Consider the following 25,222-nt stretch of genomic DNA (forward strand, 5'->3'; position numbering starts at 1 on the left):
ACAGTGTTTATAAATTCAAATTTTTTTAATGCAGAGGTGTATCTTTCCTCTTAGATGAAAATTCTACCCATGGGTAAGAGAGCCTCAAATTTGTCCTTTCTTAATATTTCAAACATGCGTTCTTAATCTCCACTGTTTGGGGGTGTTTGATTTTCCACAGTCATCTCTCCTGCCTCTCCTCTCTCTTAAAAATGGAAAATAATACATTTAAGTTCCTTAAGTGTTCTTGGAATTTACATTCAACGACACGTGACCTGCTGAGTTCCATGAAGCTGAGGTGTGAAGAAAATGTTCTGTCAATGAGAAATTCACAAGTGCTCAGAACAGAGCACAAAATTTGCAGTCCTTAACCATGGTCATAGCTCCAATGGGTTCCTACAGATGAAAACGGGCTTTGGTTTATACCAGCCGAAGCATTTATAGGTTAAATCTCAAAAGATAAAGGCCGCTTCAACAGTTCAGTTGGCCCACGTTGGCTGTAACAAGACTGGCAGCTGGGAACCACCTGAAGGCATTACGACATGCAGATGCTTGGGTCCCGCCCAGATCCTGGGGACTTGGGGCTGGACACAGGGAACTGCATTTTAACCAGCTCCCCAGCAGGGAATAACAAACGGTGTGGCTACTGAAGGTGCCCTCCTGCGTAAGAACCAGGAGTGAAGGGGTGTGACCAGTGGCCCAAAAGATTTGGTCTTGGGAAAGTAAAACAAGCCCAAAGAAAACCAACTGGGTTTATTCCACTGAGGCAAGTGCTACGTAAAGCCCTGGCATAGAGAGACCCACGGAATAAATTCAGTTTATTTGTTTGTTTGTTTGTTGAAGGTGGTCTCATATTCTCCACTTAGCTGGGCCTGGCACATAGTACACTCTCAACTAGTGTCAGCTGTTGTTCATAGACCAGGTTATTAAAGCCCAGAAGGCTTGTGATTTTGCAGAAAGTCAAGTTCTTGGTGAAACCAAGACATGCCCTGGGACTCATGCCTCTGTCCTCTGTGTCTCAGTTTCCTCATCCATAAAATGGAGATAATACTTGCTTATTCTCATGGCTGTTGTGAAAATTAAATGACGGAATGGCTTTGTAAGCACATTTAGCCTGGTCTCTAGTAAGCACTTAATAAATAATAACTGTTCAGATAACCATTATCAATTTTGAAAGTCCGAGATGACATAAAATCTGTTTCCATGTGAGCTGGAATTTGTTTATTCCAGATGGTTCTTATTAGCACTAAATGCCCTGGACATGCTGAGTGGCCAGAATAGTCTCTGTGCCTTGGTGGAGACTTTTGTTATGGGCCGGGAGAGCTAACCACCCTTCAAATATCCCACCCCATGACACACACCTGGCTTGCGCTTGTTCTTGGGGAGACCAGCTGGCTGGCGGAAGTTCTCTGCAAACATGTCCCAGGGCTGAGTCCCTCTGAGAGGTTTTGCAGTGGGCACTCGTCCAGAACATTTATTATGTCCATAATATGCCGGGCATGGCGCTGGGCACTGGACAAAAGAACAGCAATAAAGAGAGCAGAGCCTTCCCCTGCCATGAGCTTACAAAACTATAAAGTGGGTATAAATTGTTTTTGATTAAAATTTCTATTGTAAAGTTAATAAAACCACCCACTACAAAGAGTTTGAAAAAGATGGAAGTGAAAAAAATTAATACTCCTTCTCATCCTAACTCAACCGCTTCTTATGTATTTCTTCCTCGTCCTCTTCAAGCGTATGGTTTTCACATGTTTTTTTTTTTTTTTTTTTTTGCGGTACGTGGGCCTCTCACTGTTGTGGCCTCTCCTGCTGCGGAGCACAGGCTCCAGACGCGCAGGCCCAGCGGCCATGGCTCACCGGCCCAGCCGCTCTGCGGCATGTGGGATCTTCCCGGACCAGGGCACGAACCCGTGTCCCCTGCATCGGCAGGCGGACTCTCAACCACTGTGCCACCAGGGAAGCCCTGTTTGTTTGTTTTTTAATTTATTTTTGGCTGCGCTGGGTCTTTGTTGCTGCACGCGGGCTTTCTCTAGTTGCGGAAAGCAGGGGCTACTCTTTGTTGCAGTGCGCGGGCTTCTGATTGCAGTGGCTTCTCTTGTTGTGGAGCATGGGCTCTAGGCGCGCTGGCTTCAAGTAGTTGTGGCGCTCAGGCTTTGTTACTCTGCGGCATGTGGGATCTTCCCGGACCAGGGCTCGAACGCGCGTCCCCTGCATTGGCAGGCAGATTCTTAACCACTGAGCCACCAGGGAAGCCCTTTTCACATGGTTTTGATCATGGTGTGTACAATCTGGTGTCCTGCTTATTTTCCCTGGATGACACTGGCAAGTTTCCATGTTTCATGTTCATAATCAATAATCCATGTTCATAAACACAGAACATTCAGAAGAGTGCACAGATCACCATTCGCCTGCCCATTCTTGCAGTGAAGGACATTCAGGTTGCTTCCAATTTGTCCACACTGCCCACAAAATGCCTTCATGCATTCATGCAGAAAGATAGAGGGAAGAGGCAAATGCTATGTAATTTGAAGGTGTCAGATGGGTCTGGTTGAATAATGCCACTGTGTGAACTTGGGCAAGTTACTTAACCTCTTTGAACTTCAATTTCCCCCCAAATGGGCATAACACCTCCATCATACAGTTGTGGAGAGGATTTAACAGGAGACCATCAGTAAAACACCGAGCAAGGGGCCTGATACTCAATAGATGTGTGCCTTCTTTTCTCTCATATATCACAAGGTCATGACTATGACTCCTGAGTGCCTTCTCAAGGACTAGGGCAATCTGCAGAGAAACCCTCAGAGCATGGTGTGCCAGCTCCCCAAACCCTCCATACAGATTGCTAAATTCTGGGAGACTTAGCATTGCAAGCTGAAGTATTCAGGGGAGAAGTGATATGTGCTCTGCAATTTACTTAAAAAATGGTTCAGGACAAAAACATACACATGTACAAATAAAGCAAATATGGCAAATGTTCACCTCTGTTATATCTAGTCGGGTGTACGAGTATTTACTGTACTATCCTTTCAACTGTTCTATATATTTGAAAATTTTCATAATAAAACCTTGGGGAAAAACCTCTTGCTAATTTAAAAGGCAAAAAATGGTATCATGCTTTAAAAATTTGCATTGCATCCATTTATTTGTTCAACAGATATTAATTCAACACAGTCAACAAATATTACTTCAATAAAGTATCTGTCATGCAGTGAGTTGACCTGGTCCCTGACCTCATGGAGCATACCATCTGGCATTTCTTTGGGTTGGGTGTTTATTTGCTAATTATTAATATAGTTTGTTCACTTTGTCTTCAAGTTTAAATCTTGATTTTTAAAACTAATATGTATAGGTTCTTGGTAGAATTAAAATATTAACCCTTCAAGTGTCTCATGAGAAGCTCTTTTCCCCGCAACTCTCAATTGTTTTGTAGAATTTACATAGCAGTTACAATTTTTTAAAGGTAGTCAAATCTGTTAAATTTTTTGATGACTTTTTTTATTTCTCAACTTTGGAAATCAACCTCCAGCCCAAAAGTTGTTATAGAGTAAATTGTACATACTGTTATGTTTACTCCTTTATATTTCTGTTTCAGTATTATCCTGGTGACTAGCATTTTAAAAGCCATGTTAAACAGTGATGGTGATAGCAGGCCTCCTTATTTTGTTACTGGTTTCAACAGGAATGCTTCTAGTGTTTCTCAGTTAATTAACATTGGCTATTGGTTTGAAATTGATATCCTTAATCAAGCTGAGAATGCAGCCTTCTATTCCTTTTTTGGTGTATTGATTAGTTAGAAATGGATGTTCGATTTTAATCAATTATCCCCCTGCATATATTGGAATCAATCTGATTTTACTTCTTTAACCCATTAGCATGACGCAGTTACTATATTAAGCTTTCCTAATATTGACAATTCCCCCCCACTTGCCCCACTGGGTTATGGTGGATGACTTGTTTAACATATTATTGAATTCTATTTCCGACACAGCATTTTCATTCTTTAATATGGTCTTTTTGCCATGTTTAATATCAGGCTGATTTTGCTTTGAAGAATGAATTGGAGAGCTCTCCATCTTTTGCTAAGCCATGGAATAGCTTAACATTATCAGTATTATCAAATCTAAAACAATTACCTAGCAAAAACACTTGGCACTGGTGTCTTCTTTAGGTAGAGGGGGCAGTAGTTGATGATGATTGCAAATTTTTTCTCAATTAACAACATATACATTTTCAGAAAAGCATTCGTTTAAATGAGATTTTCAAATTTAAGCCTAGTGTGCACATATTTTTATTTTTTAAAACCTCTCTACCTATTGCAGTGTCCCCTTTCTCATTCCTATTTTTTTTTTTCTTTTCTCTCTTTTATTTTTCAAATAGATCTGCCAAAGGTTAGGCCACTTTACTGTTTGTTTAAAAACAGAATCAGCTCTTGGATATACTTGCTAATTTCACTGTATTTCTATTTTCTAATTCATTTATTTCTGCCTTTATCTTCACTTTTTATCTTTCCCATTTTCCTTAGGGGCTGTTTTTTATTTTTTTTTTCCCTCTAAGATCTCAGGCTGAATGCTTGGTTTATTTATTCTCTTTTTCTCTCTCCCCTTTTAATAATAAAAACATTTAAGGCAATGAGAATAGTGCCAGATGTCTCCCATAGGTTTGGTTATGTGGCACTCTGGTTTTCAATGCTTTCTAAATATTTGTCACTATGTTCTTTATTTCTTCCTTGACCCAACAGCAATCTAGGAGAGTTTTAAATTTTTTCAAGTGGTTAGGCTTTAGTTCTAGTATGTTTAAATTTATAATATTTTGGCAAGGTTTACTGCATGGTGATCACAGGACTCTCTGACTGGCACAACTTCTGTTTTGGGTAGACCGTGAGTTCTTACAGTTGGTTACTGGTGGCTGACAGAAATATTTGCAGAGCATATGCTCGCTTGCAAAGCCCAAGTGCTTTTGAAAAGTTTTTGCTTGCCATAATGTTATGTCAAATGAAAAAGGATATAAAGTTCAGGGTGTTTGTAACCAGTTTAAAATACAATATATTTACCTATGTGCATGGAAAAAGACTGTGAAGAAATATATAAAGGTACTAAACAGGGTTGGTAATTCCTAAGGAGTGAGATTATGGGCAATTTTTATTTTCTTTACAATTTTCTGTATTTTCAACTTTCCTATATAGGCATAAGATTTACTATTTTCATAATAAGATTTCTTTAAACGCTTGGTAACAGAAATGCTTGCTCTGAGTTTTGTCTTTGCAAAGCTCCCCCTGGCCAGAGAGTTAAGAAGTCACCAGGCAGAACTTGAGGGATAACTGGATTTGGACCCCAAACGGTGTCCACACCTGAAGACGGTGGCCCTGCGAGGAGCCCACAGTCACTCAGGCTGTGGAGGTCCCCCCTGCGGGAGGGGATTCACTCCCTAGGGGCCCCCAGGAGCACCACCTTCGTCCCTCCATGCTCCTCATGCTAATGACCATCCCCCCATTACTGTCACGGAAGAGTTTTCCCTCAGAGGGAAAGAGTGAAATCCAACTACTGCAACTGATGCGTGCAGGCTTTTATTTCCTTTTTACCTCAACACGATCTCTGAGGCCCGCTTCCAAAATGGCATTTTCAGCCCAAGGTCAACTGCAGAGCCCGTGTGAATCCAGAGGAGCTCTGGCCCCTGGAAATAGACAAGGTGGCTGTACCCCCAGATCCTGCCACTCAGCCCAACACCAGCAGCTCTGGAGGGGGGCAGCCACGTTCCCACGAGCTGCGCGCTCCGTGTGTGGGGCAATAAACTCCAGAGACGTCCAGAAGCCTGCTCTGGGACGGAAGAGAAAACAGGGAGGGAAGCTAAGGGAGAGGCTGGGAGACCCATCGTTTCAGAAGCATTTCACAAGCGTGCGACTGGCAAAGATACCACACAGGCGCCCTGGCCCTGCGTTTATTACCTTTACTAGGAGTCATCTCACACTGGGGTCTTTCTGCTCTGTTTCTCTGTCCTCCATCCTCGCTCACCCAAGTCCTCTGCTAGAAGACAGATGCCTCGGCTGGCTTCCACTGAGCCCCGGGGAGTCTGGGGACACTCTTAGAAACTCACAGAAGAGAATCCTGACCCACAGGGAACGTATTAAGATGGCCAAGCAAAGATGGCAAGGGCCAGAGGAAGTGCAGCGACAGGCAAAAAGATGCTGGCGTGTGCCGAGCGCCCCAGGAGTGGCTTGTCCCTTGGGAATACGTCTTGTCTCTTTCTCAATAAACTTTCGCCCCCCACCCCTGTGGCTTCCTATATCCAGGCAGCTCTGCCCACCACCCTGGCTGTTCTGGGCAGTGACCTTCAAGTATGTCTATGTTTCATCCTGATGCCACTTACAGGTACCAACTTCCTGCCCTCTGCTCCATGCAGTGTCTACACAGTGGAATGAATCGCCCAAATCAGAATGTAGCCATTGCCCTTTGGAAGAATGCTCTTCAGGGGAGGGGTGCTACCAGTGCATCAGCCCCCAGAACTTGCTGGGGGAGAATGGGAGTGGGCAAGTGTTTCAGCTCTAATTTTTGCCTAGAAATCAATAGGCTCTCCAGTGGCTCATCTGACCCACCTCTGCATCTCCTGCTTTACTTTTCTGGGGTGTCTTGAGAGTTAGGTGGCAGAGAGGTTCAATGAATGGAGTGTGAACTCTGGATTCAATCATACCTGGTTCAAATCCTGCTACCATCCCTTACAGGTGCAAGGCCTTGGGAAAGTGGCTGCCTTCATGAACCTCAGTTTTCTGCCTCCAAAATGGGTCAGGGGGACTTCCCTGGTGGCGCAGTGTTAAGAATCTGCCTGCCAAACCAGGGGACATGGGTTCGATCCCTGGTCCAAGAAGATCTCACGTGCCATGGAGCAACTAAGCCCGTGCATCACAACTACTGAAGCCCACATGCCTAGAGACCATGCTCCGCAACAAGAGAAGCCACCGAAATGAGAAGCACGCGCACCGCAACAGAGAGTAGTGCCCGCTAGCTGCAATTAGAGAAAGCCCACATGCAGCAATGAAGACCCAATGTAGCCAAAAATAATTTTTTTTTTAAAATGTTAAAACGGGTCAGGAATGCTGTTTCTTACAGAGTCACTGAATTAGAAGAGTCTAGCCCAGTGTCTGGCCCAGAGCAAGTGGTCAACAAACATTGGTCCTCTTTCTCCTTCCCTTGCTGGGATTGAGGAAACCCATCCTGAAGATCTTATGCAACATTTCAGAAGACCTTCCTACATTTTCAATTCAGTCACTATGTGTTGAGAATACACCTCAGTGGAAAATTTTTACTTGTGGTTATTTCTTGGTGAGTTCTAAGAAACACGGTCAAGCACAGAAAACGTACTTTTATACATTATCTGTAAACAGCTGGTGCAGAGCAGAAATTTTAGTTGAAGTGAGAAGGAATTCAAGCAAAAGTGCTATACTTATTCCTCTGAGGGATTTCTCAACCCTCAGATCAATTTTTCCGAGGGGATTTCCCCACATGGAATAACAGCATAAGCCCCGAGTGCCCTGGCTTATGCCAGAGTGATCTGTCATGTTGTTTCTTTGCTCAGAACCCACTGGTGGCTCCCCCAGGCCTCTGGATGAAGTTCAAGTCTTTGGACACATTCCCAGATCGGGCCCTCCAGCTCCATCTTCTACCATCCCACCTCTATACCCTCCCTCCCATCCACACCAAACCACCACTGACTCTTTGAATGCGCCTGCACTTTCTGCCTTTGTATATTCTAGTCCCCCAATGGAACGCCCCTGCTTCCCTTGTCTGCTGAGACTCAGCGAAACACCACCTCCACCAGTCTTCCCTGCACTCCTCTGCACCTTCACCACGTCCAGAGAGCGAATTTCCTGTGCTCTTGTCTGCATATCCCATATCCCTTCTGGCTGAGGGCCTGCTGGGAACAAAGACCATGCCATTCCCCTTTATATCAGAGTTTAGTAGGTGCTTGGGAAATGTTTGCTGATTGAATGAAGAAATAAAGAAATGACACAGGGAGGTTTGTAACAGAAAAGAGTTTTCAGGATGGTGTGGGGTTCTCCCCAACTTCACAGGCCTGTGGTCCACAGGTAACAATGATTACCACGTATCACACAACACAGAGCACACCTATGAAAAGTAGGCACATGAACCCATTTCGCAGGCCACGAAATCAAGGCTTGGCTGGGAAGGCTGGGACTCATCAGGGCTAGGAGATGGTGAGCCAGGATGGAAGGCCATGGCTCCTCTGATCCTGAGTCCCACAACTTGCAGTAAGGTCCTCCCCTTGCCTGTGAGCCCACTTCCACGGCAGGCGACCTTTTAGATCCATCCCTGCCTGTGGGGAGAAGAGCAGCTCTGTGTTTCTGTGATTAATGTACTTTTCGTCCTGCAGAGCCTCCTAAGGCCAAGAAAGGGCCAGGTCAGAAGTTACAGCACACACGGGAGCAAACAATCGACTATATCTCAGGCCACGCAGAGCCGAGACCCTCACTCTTGGACCCAACTCTCCCACACTGCTAAGGGTGGGGGCCATGCCGTCTCTCACAGGACACCAAAGCTGCCCATTTCTTGTGCCTTTGGTGGGTCCAACATCATTAAAAGTGGACCCTGGTTTTCTCCAAATCAATTAGTTAAGAAGCAAGGTGACGACTTTCATTGGAATCTAAGGTTACAGAATGAGGTCTGTAACATTGTGTCTCAAATGGGGGAAGGGGGTAGAGACTGAGGAATGGGGATGGGCCATTCAGGGAAGAGAGGCAGGACCTGGCAGATAAGAGATCTCATCCACCAGACAGATAACAGGGCTAAAATGACAAAGGAGCTAGAAGCCGTGCTGGCCTGTTGAGAGAAAGAAAGAGCATATTAAATTTTAAACAAAGCCCACCCCAGGGGAACCTCCAGCCTCCCTCTCCCAACCCATGCCTCCCATTTTCAGCACACTAGTCATCAAGTTCATAGAAACCGAAATGTCCCTCATCTCTAGGGGCTGGGTTTTGTGTTTTTGTTTTTCTGTAATCCAACGGGCAGCAGCTGGCACACTGTGTCTCTGGGGGATGGTGGGGAGGGAGTTTAGGACTCCCTGAGCCCCTGTGGCCTTCCCACCAGGCCTGAGAAAGGAGGGCAGGCTGGAACCAGCTTCGGCTGGGACAGCACCACCTGGACAGGGGATCGATGGGGGGCTGGGAACCAGAGCAAAGCGGGTGCAGGGAAAGAGCAGGAAGTGAAAGGTCCAGATGGTAGGCAGCAGCCTAGGTGTCACTAGGAGCCAAGAGGAAAGAAGGAACTAAGAAGTAGGGAAGGTCCTCAGAGGCCTCATCAACCAGCGTAAATAATGTGCTGGTATGGAGGAGGAAGAGAGCAGAAAAGGAGGAAGAGGCAGCTAGGAGCTGGAAAGGAAGGCCCAATTTAGCCCAAGCAAATGTTACTTCCTCAGTAATTCCGTCAAACCTCCCTCCCCCGCCAGCCCCCCACCTCCACAAAGTGATAGATGGGAATCGGGCTGCAAGGGCTGAAGGTCTGGGCAGAGACACTCCCCTGGGCAGGACCCGCGGGACAGGGTCTGAAGCCTGCACAGGAAATCTCCATGCCACCCCGACAAACACCAACCAACCTCAGTCTATGGAGTTAGGGCAGGATGTTTATTTTATAAGCATCTTCTTCAAAGAAAGACCGGCCTAAGCTCCCTGAGAGAGTCTGGAATCCTCAAAGCCAGCACTGCCCCAGGCACCCTAAGGATGGGCCCCCTGGGGTTTCCCTGGGGAGCCACAGGCCTGCCCAGGTGCCTGCAGAGGAGACAAGAAAGGCCTCCAGCCTCAGTGCTTGAGGCCCACTGCAAACAAAGGGACAAGGATGGGAGGTTCTCCTACATAGGTCAGCTGTGCCCCGGGTCTCTCAGGCCTTTCCCAGGCCGGTGCCTCTTAACCAACATGAGTGAAACAGTTGAAAAGCGGTGTCTTAAAAACGCATAATCAGCTTTTAAAAGAATAAGACTTAGTATTCACCTAAAAGGAATCAAAAATACTACACGACATTTCTGGAGGCCAATTTAACCATCTATATCCAGAGCATTTAGAATGTGTCCTTGGTCCAGTGGATTCCCTGCTAGAAATATATCCCAAGGATATAATCAAAAAATACCCAAGGATGTTCACCACAGCATTCTCTATAAGAGAGAAGAGGAAAAAACCTAAATTTAGGGGACTGCTTAAATATGTGGAAGGGTATATCATATACTGAAATATTAATAATTATAGGTGGTTTTAATTTTCTTCTTTTTGCTTGTTTCTATTTCCTAAATTTTCTGCAACAATCATAAATCTCTCTGTAACAAGAAAAAAAATCAATAAAAGCTATTTTCTAAAAAACAAAAGGAACAGATCCAAGAGACTGTGCATTCGTTGGACATTCAAATCTGAACTGGATTTGAACAAAACAAAACTGGACAGAGACACTTAAAACCACCTAAGAATATTTTCAAGGACTAAGAGGTGGTTTCCAGTGAAGGGAAATTAAAATCCTCCAGAAGGCCTGAGTGAGTGCAGGAAGGGTGAGTCAGGAGCAGGGAGCCAAATCCCCAGAAGAGTCAGGACCCAACATTTCTGTCCTTAGAGTAACTGCCATGGTGGGGGAGGGGTTGGGGTAGAGGGCGGGGATGAGAACAGGCAGAGGGGCCGGAGGTGTGAAAAGACAAATGTTACTTTTGTCCCTGATCAAGGAAAGGACAATGGCCATCTCTTTAGACAGTGAATTCAAGCTCAGTGAGATTTGTTCATCTACCTGGCAACAGGGAATGAATTTTTACAACCAAGGTATAGAAGCCCCCAAACAGAGGTGTGGAAGAGAAATTCTGACAAGCTCTGTAACTGAAGCAAAAGAACTTAGCTGATGTTACACAGAAATTTTTCCAGATAATGAGCTAGAACACAAGAAGATAACGGAGTGGAACGCTCGGGAGGGCGTTAAGAGTACCAGGTGTAGCATTAACAGAAGGTGGCCTTTGCGTAAGATGACCTAGAGCCCAAGGAAGGAAAAATCCCACAGGACATGGACTTAATTATTCAAGCATCAGGAAAACCTGAGGAGCAATGGGAGATGTCTAAATTTCTCCAGTCCTCTTTCTGATCAAAAGCTTTAAAATCTGTCTCAGAGATCAAAATTCATCCATTTGGGAAACGTTTATGGGGTGCCTCCTATCCATGCACGCATTCAGCAGACAGCCAGGTGCAAACTTGCCGTGGGTGCCACTCTGTGATGTTCAAAGCACTTCCACTTCCACTGGCCTAACAAACAAAAACGGACAGCATGGGTCACTAGCATGCATCCCTCATAAAGATGCCAAGTAGCACAGTGACAGGGTGCTGGACATGCTAGCTCAGGCCCACGGATCCTGAAGACTTCCCACCCCCATGAGCATTCCTCAGCCCCAGTGGACCTTGACTCTCTCTTAAGAAATGATGACTCCAACTTGGAAAATAAATATGACACCACACATGAGGACAGCTGGTGCTGGATGATTCTGTGTCTCTTAAAGACATCAAATTCTTCCCCCAGGTGAAGCTGTATCCTATAAATTACAGCCTCGCATTATGTATGGCCAACACCTTTAGCTTTGTTCTCCGTGGAGAATTTCTCTTCAGCAAAGAGGAAGCAGTCAATACCCTACTTTGAAAACAGCACAGGTGTTTCTGTGAGACAAAAACCAAAACAAAAATCAAAAAAACACCTCTTCCTCCCTTTAATTAAAGGGATTGCACCTGTGTATAGAAAAATAGGAAAAAGTTGTTCTTCCAGAATCTTCCATGTACTAAGTACTTTCAGCCCTGAAAACGTCCCCACCGTAAAACAAAGTGAAGGCACCAGCTTACGGTACCAGCAAGTGCTCCCTTGGCACCTGGCAGCAGCTGGTACCTACCTGAGGCCAGTTCATAACGACAGTAATAAAAGTTCCCTTGAAATAGTGTTAAGGTTCAGACACTCTGATGAAAGCTGGGAACTTCAAAGATAGGACTGCAAAGCCCATCCCTAATCCTCCTCATTGTGTCTGATGCGGAGGGCTGGGTTCTGGGCTGGCTCCACCACCTACTGCCTGAGCTTTGCCCAGTAGGACTTGTGAGCCTGCCAGCCAGCTGGAGGAGGCGGGATGGAACTTTGCACTCACTCCCACAGGGGGTCGGGGGGGTTGTCCAGGCCATGGTGCACAGCCATTGGTCCTTGACCTATGAGAAGTCGGTTAAAAATAAAGGAAGGAAACAAGAAAATTCTGATCTACAGACATGAGCCCAATGATTCTGGAGTGAGAACTGGATTCAGTGCCAGGTTCCAAGGCTCTCTCCATGAACCTGGGCAAGTCATTGCAGACTTCCAGGCTTCAGTTTCTTGGTCAATAAAAATGGTAACCTCCCTAGGGGCTGCTGAGGAGAGTAACTAAAATACCCTGTATGAAAATGCAGAACAAAAGTGTGATCCCTATTCCCTTCCTCCCTCCTTCCCACCCTCCCTTCTTTCCACCCTAACCTCCTTTAAAAAAAATTTTTTTTTAATTAGGTAATATAGGGAATTTCCTGGCAGTCCAGTGATTAGGACTCCGTGCTTCCACTGCAGGGAGCACGGGTTCTGTCGCTGGTCAGGGAACTAAGATCCTGCAAGACACGCAGTATGGCCAAAAATAAATAAATAAATTAGGTAGTATATGCACAAAGTACAAAATTCAAAATGTAGAAAAAGGAACACAGTGAAAAGTCAGCATCTGCTGTGGGAAACCACTATTACCAGTCTCCTAGGTATCCTTGCAGAATGCTGCATAGCCAGGCATTCTGTCTCTTACTTTCTTACTTAAGAAAATAGCTCAGCAACCACATCGATACATAGGGAGCTTTTACATTCTTCTGTACAGCTGCACAGAGTGGCATTGCATGGTTATAGGATAATTTATTTACCAGTTCTCTAGTGATGGACATTAAGGTTGTTCCCCCCACCCCTTTTTCGCTTTTATAAGCAATGACGCAATGAACTATCTTGAAAAATGCATCATTTCACATGTATGCTCATATCTGTGAGAGGAATTCCCAGAAGTGGAGTTGCTTGTGCACTTTTAATAAATATTGTCGGGCTTCCCTGGTTGCACAGTGGTTAAAAATCCGCCTGCCAATGCAGGGGACACGGGTTTGAGCCCTGGTCTGGGAAGATCCCACATGCTGCTGAGCAACTAAACCCGTACGCCACAACTACTGAGCCTGCGCTCTAGAGCCCGTGAGCCACAACTATGGAGCCTGCACGCCTAGAGCCCGTGCTCCGCAACAAGAGAAGCCACCACAATGAGAGGCCCGCACACCACAACGAAGAGTAGCCCCCCGCTCACCGCAACTAGAGAAAGCCCGTGTACAGCAGCAAAGACCCAATGAAGTCAAAAATAAATAAAATAAATAAATTTATTAAATAAATAAATATTGTCAAAACCCTCTTTATACAGATTGTACCAACTTACACTCTCTCAACAGTTACAAGAGCATCTATTTCCACTGTCACTTCTCCATAGCAGAGTTAACACTTCTCTTATTACTAGTGGGGCTGAACACCTTATATGGTTAAGAACCACTTGTATTTCCTTTTCTGTGACTGGTTCTTAGCCCATTTTAAAAATTGGGTTGATAGTCTTTTTCTTGTTGATTTTCTCTTTTTAGATATTATGGAAATTAGCCCTATCTCTGATATATGTTGCAAAAATGTTTCCCCAGTTTTGAGAAGTGGAAGACTCTTTTGACTGTTTATAATAATTTTGCCTCACAGAAATTTTTTACTTGTGTAGGGTCAGATATATTAATCTTTTCTTCTATGGATTCTGGGTTTTAAGTCAAAGTTAAAAAGTATTTTCCCTGAGTTCATTTTTTACATTTAACATCTTTAATCCATCTGAAATTTATTTTGTTATAAAGTGTTCTTTTTTTAGACAGCCATCAGGTTGTCTCAAGTCACAGATTTTAAAATGCCACCTTTCTAAAATGTCACCTTTCATATTAATTTATCATTGAGTCCCTTTTCTTTCTTCTCTTCCAAATCATGCCCCTTTATCTCAGAATCACGCTCTTTCTCTCCAAGGCCCTCCCATCCCTTCATTCCATTTGTGAGTCAAAAGTTGATCCATGTTATCATGACTGACAGTCACACAAATTATGTTGAATCTCAGTATCTTAGAGCAAGTAGAGATCTCAGAAGCGTCCCTTCATTTTATAGCTAAGGTCACTCAGATCCAAAGAGGTAAACTGGACCTGTCCAAGATCACAGGGTAGCTTAGTGCTTGTGATTTTTTTTATTACTATTCAAGAAGAACAGAAATATTGATTTTGCCATAAATTCCACTCAGTCAATAGATATCTATTAAGCAACTACTCTGCCCAACAGTGAACAGGCACTGGGGCTCCAGAAATAAATGACACAGCTCTGACCTTTCAAGAAGTTCTAAAAAAAAAACAGAAGTTCTGAGTCCAGTGTGGGGTCTGAACACACACATCCACAGACTAATAGATAAGGTGAAAATGGCCAATGAATGTAGAAGGACTGGTTAATTTTGCAAGGGATGGCATGGAGAAGGCTCAGAAGAGGCATAGTTTTCAGTTGGGCCTGACATGACTAGGACTTTGTCCAAATATGGAGAGAAGGCATTTGGCAATAAGGGAACAATGGGACAAAGTGGGGGGGTCTGGTGGTATATCGTCAGGAAGGAAGTACTCTGGCTTAGTGTTAGCTCTGGGCAGAGTTTTAAATGAAAAGGCTCCTCTGAGAATCTGTGGTCATTAGCCAGCCAAGTGGGTTTGGGCTCTGGTCCTCAAAACTGCAAGCTAAGAATTATAAATAAATGACCCATCTGTAGGGTCTTAAGGTGTCTGGCAGAAGGCAACACATATTTTCCCTGAAAGAATGTACTCTCATCCCATACATTAAAGAATTCTCACAGATAGAATTCTAACAAATATAAGCTCACAATAGAAAATCACAAAAAGAAATAAGCCCTCATGAGTGAGAGGGAGCAGAATCATCAAACAACAGAACTACACCTGTAAATACTTCAGATACTAGAATTATTGGATACAAAAAAAAAAAAGGTGTTTAATATGATTAAGGAAATGAGGAGTTAAAAACCCAGGTAAAGGGCTTCCCTGGTGGCGCAATGGTTGAGAGTCTGCCTGCCGATGCAGGGGACGCGGGTTCGTGCCCCGGTCCAGGAAGATCCCACATGCCGCGGAGCGGCTTGGCCCGTGAGCCATGGCCGCTGAGCCTGTGCGTCCGGAGCCTGTGCTCCGCAACAGGAGAGGCCACAACAGTGAGAGGCCCGCGTACTACAAAAAAAAAAAAAAAAAATCTCAGTGGAAGGGCTGAAGAGAAAATTAGAGATAAGTGAAGAGAGAATTAATGAGCTGGAAGACAAATAAGAAATTACCCAGAAAACACTATAAAAAACCAAAAGATTGAAAATGAAAAAGAAGTTAAGAGAGGGGGGTGTGGGATGAATTGGGAGATTGGGATTGACATATATACACTACCATATATAAAACAGATAACTAATGAGAACCTACTGTATAGCACAGGGGACTCTACTCAGTGCTCTGTGGTGACCTAAATGGGAAGGAAATCTAAAAAAGAGTGGATTTATGTATATGTATAACTGATTCACTTTGCTGTACAGCAGAAACTAACATTATAAAGCAACTATACTCCAATAAAAATTAAAAAAAAAAAAGTTAAGATGTCAAGGAGATGTAAAGGATAGAATAAGATCTAACATATATCTAATTGGAGTTCCCAAGGAGAAACCAGAGAGAGAATGATAGAGAGATAAAAGTCAAAGAGATAAAGCATGAAAATTTTCTAGAACTGATCAAAGTCACTAATCTTTGGTTTCAGGAAGTCTAACGAATCCTTAGACAAATAAAATAAAATCCACTCCTAAATGCATTAAACTGCAAAACACACACACACGTGCACACGTGTGTGAACACACACCACCACCACCACCACCACAACAACAAAACAACAACCAGAGAGAAGAAATTACCTAAGATCAATAACTGGGCTACTACCTTCTCAATATCAATAAGGAAAGTCGGAAGATAGTAGAATACCATCTTTCAATACTAAGACGAAATAACTGTCAAGCTAATGTTTTATACCCAGTAAAACAATCTCTTAACAATAAATATGAAATAAAATTTTAGCCAAACAGGAACTGAAAGTTTATGATTAAAACACCTCCACCACATGATGTTCTGATTCCAGAAGGAAAGCCTGAGATGCAGGGAGAAATATGGGTAAACAAAATGGTAACTATGTGGAAAATCAAAAGTTAATCAACCTTTCATTGCACTGCATTACTTGAAAAAAGATATGGATACCAACTAACTTTAAACCTTATGCAGTCTGCATGCATCAAAAGGACAGAAATAGAGTATGTAAGTTCCAAAGCAGTAAAGAAAAAAAAGAGTAGAGAAAAAAAAAAAAAACATTTGCAGGGTGAAGCCATAGACATGGACGGGAAGCAAGTAGCAAAGAACCGTGGCTGAGGCACCAAAGCATAGCCAGGAGAGGAAGGAGTGGCAGAAAAAGCAGGATTAGAGAGGCAGGAGCAGGACCCAGAGTGATGAGCCAGAACCCACGACAGGCAAGAGTATCACAACAGTACAGCTACAGAGAAGCCAGGTAAGTAGAGGCTACCAGATGTGATCAGGAGGTGGCTGGGAACCTCTGGGAGTGGAGTGGGGGTGAACCTGATGCTTCAGAGCTGGAGAGGAGAGGGGGAGAGAGGAAGTAGGGATGGAAATTGTGGCCTCTTCTTTGTGAAGTCCCAGGGTGAAGAGAAGTGAAATGGGAGGGGGGCAGGGGAGAGGCAGGGCCAAAGGAGAGGGAGACAGGTGTGTCGGTAGCTGTAGCAGGGAACTGGGGCACAGGAGGATGTCCAGTGCTCAGTCGTAGGCAGGCAGCCCGGGCAGGACATGGGAATAAGGGTTGATGGTGGGCATGAGGCCCAGGTGAGCAGGCAGAGGTATCCCAGCTTGGGGCAGGGGTGGGCGGGGTTGCTTCAAGTAGGGCTGTGCAGTGGGGGGCCTGGAAGGATTCAGAATTTCAGAGGTGACCTGCTTCCAGGTAATGGCGAATCCACAGTGGTTCTGTGGCTAGCAAATGGATGGGAGGTTGAGACTGTGGGCCTAGGGACCCCAGGATTGGACATCACAGGGTGGGGTTAACTAACCAGCACCGCCAGCCTCCAAAGGGTCCCTAATTCTTACTGAGAGGCCCGCTCAGGCGTGGTCCTTGTGAGGACATTCTGGCGTGGTGCATAAAGCAACTATTAAAGTTTGTACAATTTTTTTTTACCAAAACCATGCAGGACAACCTTCCCAATCCAGAAGACAAACAACACATAACCAAGAGTCATCACAGAAGTTCTAGTCTCCCATGTAAATCTGCAAGGTGGACATTCCTGCTTTCTGTAGTGATCATTCTTACCTGATTTTGATTCTCTGTTTATTATACCCTGGGGGGCAGGGAAGGAAGAAAGGGAAGGCAGTTGGGCCACAATGTGATCCCTTATTCTCAACTTCCAACTGCACTGAAAATCCTCACATTTCCAACAGTTCTCTCGGTACTCCCAAAATATACACATGATAGAGCATATGTATTTAATATCAGAAACTCCTTTCTGATGATGGTTGTAGAAGACAGAACCAAAACCCCTCTAGACATCAACCCACTTTTAATAGTCTCTTTACTCCATTTACAAATATATAGATGATAAAGATAATACATACTGGTAAATATTCAAATGGCACAGAAATGAGTAAGAGAGATGACAAAAGGCCTCTGTACTTGGGGTAAGGCACTAGGGGTGGCAGAAGGGTCAGGTCTGTGAGCTCCTCTTTAGTGCTTACTGAAGTCAGACCAGAGCATGGACTAGTAGCATATGCTGGCCCCCACCAGGGGGAGGCGCCGTAGAGGTGGATGCTGTATAAGCCCAGATCCTTTCCCTCAGTAAAGCTTGGAGACAGCACACACCAGCAAAAGCCAAAGATCTGAGAAGCCAGAAGGAACTTGTGGGATGATCTAATTCCCTCGTTATTACTCTTCCAAGTCATTCCAAGTTGGGTGACTTGCCTGAGTCACCCAACTCATTCGCAGCAAAGCTGTGAACCTCCCAGTTCGGTACTTTGATTCCATCAGTATTTCTTAGACTTTACCACGCACCGGAATCTTGTTAAGATGCAGATTCAGCAGGTCTGGGGTAGGCCCGAGATCTTGCATTTCTAACAAGCTCTCAGGTGATGCTGATGCTGCTGGTGCATGGACCACATACAGAGTAGCAAGAGTTTACATCAAGGCTAATGGACTATCCCACCTGGTTAAAGCCTCTTCACCCACCCTTTGCGTGGCTGTTTAAATGACCTTTCTTCCGGAAAGCCTCCCTTCCCCCATCCTCCCTGATTATCAGCTCCCATGGTCTCTGTACTTTTTCCTTTGAAGCATTTATAACAACTGTAATTAAAGAGTATTTGTTTAATTATTAGTTTAATGTCTGTCTCCCAGGGAGACTGCAAGCTCCACGAGGACCGGACCAGCAGACTGTCGATAAAAGGGCAGCTGTTGTGGGCTGGAGCAGCCTGGACCAGCATCCTTGGAGGAGGAAGGGAAGGCTTGTACTGGTGGGAAACACCTTCTAGAGGCCTCATGGCCAAGGGTGACACTTCTGCCGTTAAAATTCCCACCAGTTTCAAATACATGCCGACTAAAATGTAACTTGAAAAGCAACCTTTAAAAAACAAAAAGTCTCCTAAATCTTTATCAAAGATGTACTGAACAAATATATGTGGTAAATAAAAATAAATTTGAATAGTGGGATAAATTTAAAAAAAAAGTCTTTATCAAGTGCAAAACAGTCCCAATCTGGTACTAGCCACTCTGCCTGGGGAATAATTAGGTCCCCAGTAAATATTCCCTTACAGTCCTCAGACACTGTGAGGGCCTTGGCAAAAGAAGCAGAGGGCCTGCTCCCTGACCAGCCTCATTCTGTTGCAGACCAATTTCTTTTCCAATTTTTCTGCTGCCATCCTTTCTAGCAACCCCAAAGCTCTGAATGCCCAGCTCCTTGGAGTGGGCAGAGATATCTGAACTCATCATCATTCTAGGGTGGCCAAGTTTGAAGTCAGTCTGCCTGGGTTCAGACACCAGCAGTTCTGTGCCCTTGTATGTAACTAATTTCTCTGTGCTCCAGTTTCCGAATCTGCCAGATGGGAATAACAATGCAGTAACTAGCACCTGTGAGGACTAAGGGAGATGATACACATAAATCACTTACACAAGCCTGGCCCAAGATCTACGATTATTATTATCCTCCCCATATCCGGTCCAATTCAAGATCTCTCTATTGTTTCACACAAGTCTCCACCCAGTGGCTCCACCTCATTCAAAATTTACTCTTCCCAGCCCCTCCTGCCTTACCTGTCTGGAGCTTGTTCGAAGCAATGACTCACTGCAAAACTCTGCAGCTCCCATCAATCACCTCCCTGTCTCTGCCTCTGTGTGTCATTTGTGGGTCCCCGCTGGGAGGGAAATCTTTTTCCTCATGTCCAGTACCTTTATTCAACAAGTATTTATCGAGGGCCCACTATGCGCCAGGTCCTGTTCTAGGCACAAGGGCTTAGCAATGAACAAAGAAAGACCTCTATCCTCATGAACTGAAAGTAGTAAGAGATCTAACCCACGAATAGAGATCAGTTCGGGTCTCTGGCCCTTCCTTACGTCCCCATTCTTTTCCCTGACCAAGCCTAAATAAATCACACACAAGTACAAAGCATGAAGAAAACATTCCAGATCAAAAAATGCTCAGTGTGACTTGGGCACATCCCGATGACTAAACTGCTGCCCCGTTAAACTGGTAGACGTTGAAGAAGTACGCATTATAACAGCCAGAAACACCCGGTTTCCCCAAGTAGTCACACCAGCCGTCAAATCCTCCAGAACAGTATGTGTAACACAACTAGAAAATAAGGTCCTTCATTTACTTATCTCATGAGGGTAGGATAAGCCCACGTTTTCATGTTCTCACAGCCACATTCTTCAGATGAAGCCTGATTCGGGTTCCCCAGCAGGAATACAGGCAGCAGCCTTGTGTTAACAGCACTGGAAATGGACTCTGAAAGCCCAGGTTTCAGTGCTGGCTCTGTCGCTTACTGTGTGATTTCAGGCATGGAGCTTTTCTCATGCCTCACTTTCTTCAGACAACCTCTAAGGTCCTCTTCCAGTTTTGCAGTCTAAGGGCTGGGATCAACCACCATTAACATGAGACACAGCAGATTCACAGATTCCTTAATTCAACAAAATGAGCCCCTGCCCTCAGATCCAGGGGGTGAGCAAGCCGATGAGGAGCCTGTGGACAGCATCCTGAGATGCACCCGACTACTCCTTTACTTATTTACTCCCATCTAACTTCAAACCTGAGCTTTCCAAGCACAACTCTGATAGAAATATCCCTGGGCCACAAGGCAAACCCAAAACAGAAGGCATGCAAAATCTCCGGTGGGTCCATTAGTCTCCCTTCCTCCAACTCAAAAAACCATTCCAGACCATGTCCATCTCCTTGTCTTTAGACAGGGAGCCTAAAATTAGTCTCCCTGGTAGAAAATGCCTCCTTAGAACGGAAGTGACCCAAGTGTAGAACAAATGGCCCGCTGGCCACACACCACAGGACAAGGACTCACCCGGGAATCCGCTCTGAGAAGAAGAGTGAACCTCTGCTCCCACTGCAACTCACTGCATCTGCCTCCATGGGCATACAGGCAACCAGGTGAGCCTGGAGGAAAGAAAAATGTGACCCAAATGGCCAACTCCCCCTACCCTAAAGAAAGCAGACCTACCCCCACTGCCCTCATGCAAGAAAGCCGGGTCCTGCAGGTTAGTGGAGCACTAGTGCGGCTAGAACTACAGGTGACCAATTAGAGGTCCTGTTCCCAGACTGGCAGGTGCCTGGCACAGAGCGACGCGAGGTTCGAGGGCCAGCTGACAAAACCACCATGAGAGCTCTAGAAAATAACATTTGCTTTAAAACAAACAAGAAAGGGACAGCTATACTAAGTCTCAAAAATCAAAACCAGACAGGCCCATGGCTTTGATCACAAACACTAAGAATACATTTTCTAAAGTCTAAAGACAATTAGGGGTGGTTTATTTCCCCTCCCCCACCTGGCCTGGCGGGTCCTTTGAAGGCCCCTGGTGAGGGCAAAACAGGGATGCAGGCTCCAGGCCCTCTACTTGGCAGAAATGAACTTTGACTGTTTTTACTTACACGTGTACAAAGGCAGGACTGAAAGAGCAGCTTCAAAGTTGGCTGGGTGACCCCCAAGGTTCAAAGTCCCTCTCCGCACACCTATGTGGGAATCTTGTGAGTTTCCCAGGCGCCCACCGGAACTGGTTATGTCCCCTCCAGGTCTACACCTGCTGGGAGTTTCCATTTTGCACAGAAATAAAGGCGCTCTGGGTGCCCTTAGCAGTTAGGGCGCTCGGTCCGCTGTTCTAGGGTGGGCCACCAGGACAGTCCCTCACTGGACCGCTCAGACCGGGAAGGACCAGCACCTCGTAGTGACCCTGTAAAGACGCACCGGGCTGCGGCTACGCCTTGCCCGAACCATCGCAGAGCTCAGAGATACATTAATGATCGTTTTGGGTTAGTTAAAACCTACGCAAGCACCTCCCTGGCCTCTTAAATCTTCCCAAACTACTGCTCAGACTGGAGGGAAGCAGTTGCAGCCACCATAAAAGTCATCTTAAAAGGCAAGTTGGAAAAAAACCCGATACGCACTAGTTAGCAAGTCCGCGGTTAGGGGGGCGGTGGCACGAGGGCCGGATCTGTGGGCTCTGCACGCTGGCGGGGGCTGTCCCGTTGGTCCCCGAGTCCCCGCGCCCACCTGGCAGCCTCGGGGCCACTAATCTGACGCCGGCGATCACACCCCACAGCTCTGTCCAATTAGGAAAATGACCGCGAGGAGACGGAGAGAGTGGGCGACAAGGAAGGGGAACTGAGACTGAGGAGGCTAAGGACAGGCCGTGGAGACCCAGCCGGCCGGCGAGCGCCTTCAACAGGTCCCCGCCCCGGAGAGCGGGGCGTGCGGCGGCCTGCTGCCCCGGGGGCGCCCACGACACCCCGGCGGCGCGCCCAGCCCTCCCCCACCCCGGACGGCGGGGACGCGCAGCAACCCCACCCGCCGGGAGAATAAAGTTTGTGGGCAGCGGCGGGGCGGGGCGGCGCGGCGAGGGGGTGAAACTTTGAGTCCCCGGCGGGCGGCGGGGGGAGAGTACTAGGCGCCGGGATACCCACGTGCGGGCCCGCGAGCCGCCGCCGCCGCCTCCGGGCCTCCCGCCCCGCCGCCGCCGCCGCGCTTTCCTTTCATTTTTGCTTCTCTCTCTCTCTCTCTCTCTCTCTCTCTCCCCTCCCTTTCTCTCTCTCTCATTCGCGCGCTCTCCTCGCTCTCGCCCTCTTTCGCTCGCTCGCTCCCTCCTTCCCTTCCCCCTCCCCCTCCACCCCCCCCCACCCCCCCCCCCCCCCCGCCGCCAGACGCCATCTCTCCCTCTTTCCCCGGCTCTCCATGTCTCCCTCCAGCTCTCCGGCATGAGGGAATGTGGAAGTGAAAGGAAAAGACGACATGTTTGCGGCGCGGGCCTGCGCGCGGCCGTCCCCGGGGAGAGGCGGGGGGCGGGTCGGCCGCGGCCGCAGTGACCCACCCCCGCGCCCCCCGCGCCCCCGCCGGCGCGCCGCCCGGGGCTGCGGGGTCGGGGGCCCGGGGCCGCGCGGGACACTCACCCTGGGTCCGGGCGCGGCTCCTACGCTGGGGCCCGTGGCGGGCCGGGGCCGGGGCCGGGGGCTCCTGGCTGCCCACCGCCCGGGCTGCTGCTGCGCGCCCGCCGCCCGCCTCCACGCGCGCCCGCCGCCTGCTCCTGCCGCCCTCCCTCCGGCTCCTCTCTTTCTCTCTCTCTCTCTCTCTCTCTCTCCCTCTCTCTCTCTCTCTCTCTCTCTCTCTCCCTCTCTCTCCCCCTCTCTCTCCCTCTCCTCTCTCTCTCTCTCTCTCTCTCGCTCGCTCTCTCCCTCCCTGGAAGAAGGGAATGAGGCAGGGCTGACGTGAAGGGATGCAAAACAGCTCCTCCTAACCCAGCTCGCGGAGGAAGAGAGACAGAAAAGCAGCCCTTTTATCTCTCTTTTGTTTTCTCACTTCCTTCCACCCCCCAACACCCCCCTCTTGTCAGCCCAAGTTTTCTTTTCTCTTTCTACCGCAGAGAGGATTTTTCTTCCTTTCTTTCTCTTTCTTTCGGTTCAACTCTCCCACTCAAATTGAAAGCCTGGAGGGTTTTCTCTCTCTCTCTCTCTTTTTTTCTTCCCTCTTTTCTTCCTTCTTCCTCCTTTCTTATTTCTCTAAAAGGGTTTTGTTTGCTGTGGGAGTTTCGTTTGAAAATCAAGTCACGCCTTTTTTCCTCCTTTTCTTTCTCTCTCTTTTTTTCTCCTCAGCAGAAAAGGGGAACAAAGATTAACTGAAGCGGGAGAGAGGGGGAGCATCAGAACCTCGCATGGAAATGGGGGGCCCGGTCCTGCCCGGCACAAAGGGGGCGAGCTTCCCCCCACCGTGGGAAGCTTGGGGCGTCCTCCCGAGAGAAGAGTCGGCGGGGCTGGGGGGCGGGGGACGCGGGTTCCTTCCGAAGTGCGGGCGAGGGCCGCGGAGCCCGCCCCTCCCCAGGCAGAGGTGGAAGGCTGGGTGTGTTCTTCACTTATGTATTTTTAAAGTAGGCAGATGGGCGTGGAACAAACATCCCCGCGGAGCACTAAACTGTAAGAAGCCTTTAAACAGCTGTTTGCAGAGCCCTGGACGTCCAGACTCGAGGGAGCGGTGCGGACTGCGAGCGCCAGGGCCCGGGTGGGGAAGGGGCTCCAAGGAGCCGCTGGGATCGGCCCCTCGTGGGCTCGCCAATCCCACGGCCCAGGCCTTCGCCCAGGGCGCACTGCTGGGGGGCGCCGAGGCGTGGCCGTTGGCAGCGCGGGGGTCAAGCCCCTGGCGCCTTCCTACAGGGCCTCGGGGCTTGGCACAGCCTTGCCCTTCCCCGGCTTCCGATCCGACCCTCGGCATCTAACCTCCAGCCGCTTCTCCACTCCGAGCCCTCGGACAGGACGCGGTAGAGCCTCCCCGAAGGGTCAGTTATTCATGGGGCGCCTGGGCGTGTTCCCAAGACCTGCTCTGCCTTCTGCTTCTCCAGAGATGGGGGGAGAAAACAGGGGGAAAGTTCCCAGAGCAAAGTTGGCCACATTTCTCTTTTGCCCAAGGAAGTATTGAGCACCTGCTGGATGCCCGGCACTTGGACTGGGGCTACTGCCAGGGGCTGGGGAGAAACGTGAGTCTTCATGGGCCCTGAGAGTTTCCACAGGAAACAATGCCAGAGGAGACTGCAGCTCAGGACCAGGTCATCGAGAGGAAGGAAAGCCTGGATCCTCTCCCCTCCCTCCTCTCTTCCTTCCCCTTCTCTTCCTTCCTCCCGGCTGCGTCTCCTTGGCTCCACCCCTTCTCCTCATCAATTCCTCCCACACTTCCCTGCTCTCCCTGGCTTTTCACTGGAGGGTCCCTTCTCCCAGCTAGGAGCAGATGCTGAGCCTCATTGTCTCTCCCCCTCAGTGACTGCTGCCTCCCGGGGACAGGACCTGCCACTCTTCACCCCTCCCCCCAGCCCGCAGGCTTGGGCCTTTACAAACTGGATCCCCAAGGTCACTGACCCTCACCCCACTCTAAACCAGCTCCTGGTGTTGTGAGCAATGACTCCAGTCACTCAGAACATGATTTGTTTCTGACTGGGAGTGAGAAAACAGTAGCTTGGTACTTGCTTTAGCAAGGAGGACACCATGATTTTAATGTCAGTGCACTGAGCCCTGGATGACCGCAGAGCATCCCCCCGACTTTGCCCTCTTAGTGGGATATACAGGGAGCTACATTTCTGTCATCTTAGATCCTGTTTAGTGCACCTAAGGTATACCCTCCAAATAAAGCAAAACAGCTCTGACAGTCCAGCATTCACGTAACAAATGCTTACCGAGTACCTACTCTGCCAGCTCCTATGCTTGGGTGCTAAGGACCTAACAACCAATGGCACACGCGGTCCTCACTTAGGCTTTGCAGACTGGCAGGGGAAGAAACAAGAAGACAGGCAACCACAGTGCCACATGTTACATGTTAAGGATGAAA

At 47.4% G+C, this 25,222-nt stretch overlaps 1 protein-coding gene across 1 annotated transcript in view; it reads right to left on the bottom strand.

The window, feature by feature from the left end:
• ZNF710 (zinc finger protein 710) overlaps positions 1–22,962 on the bottom strand; it is a 64,267-nt gene extending 41,305 nt beyond the window's left edge. The window contains exons 1-2 of the mRNA XM_060005425.1: positions 22,807–22,962; positions 20,711–20,802 (exon numbers count right to left, since the gene is read on the bottom strand). Coding sequence (XP_059861408.1) covers positions 20,711–20,784 — 74 coding nt within the window. The 5' untranslated portion in view covers positions 20,785–20,802; positions 22,807–22,962. The remainder of the gene's footprint in view (positions 1–20,710; positions 20,803–22,806) is intronic.
• Positions 22,963–25,222: the final 2,260 nt, after the last annotated feature.

Source organism: Delphinus delphis, chromosome 2 (assembly GCF_949987515.2).
Source record: "Delphinus delphis chromosome 2, mDelDel1.2, whole genome shotgun sequence".
In the NCBI taxonomy this organism is placed as follows: domain Eukaryota; kingdom Metazoa; phylum Chordata; class Mammalia; order Artiodactyla; family Delphinidae; genus Delphinus; species Delphinus delphis.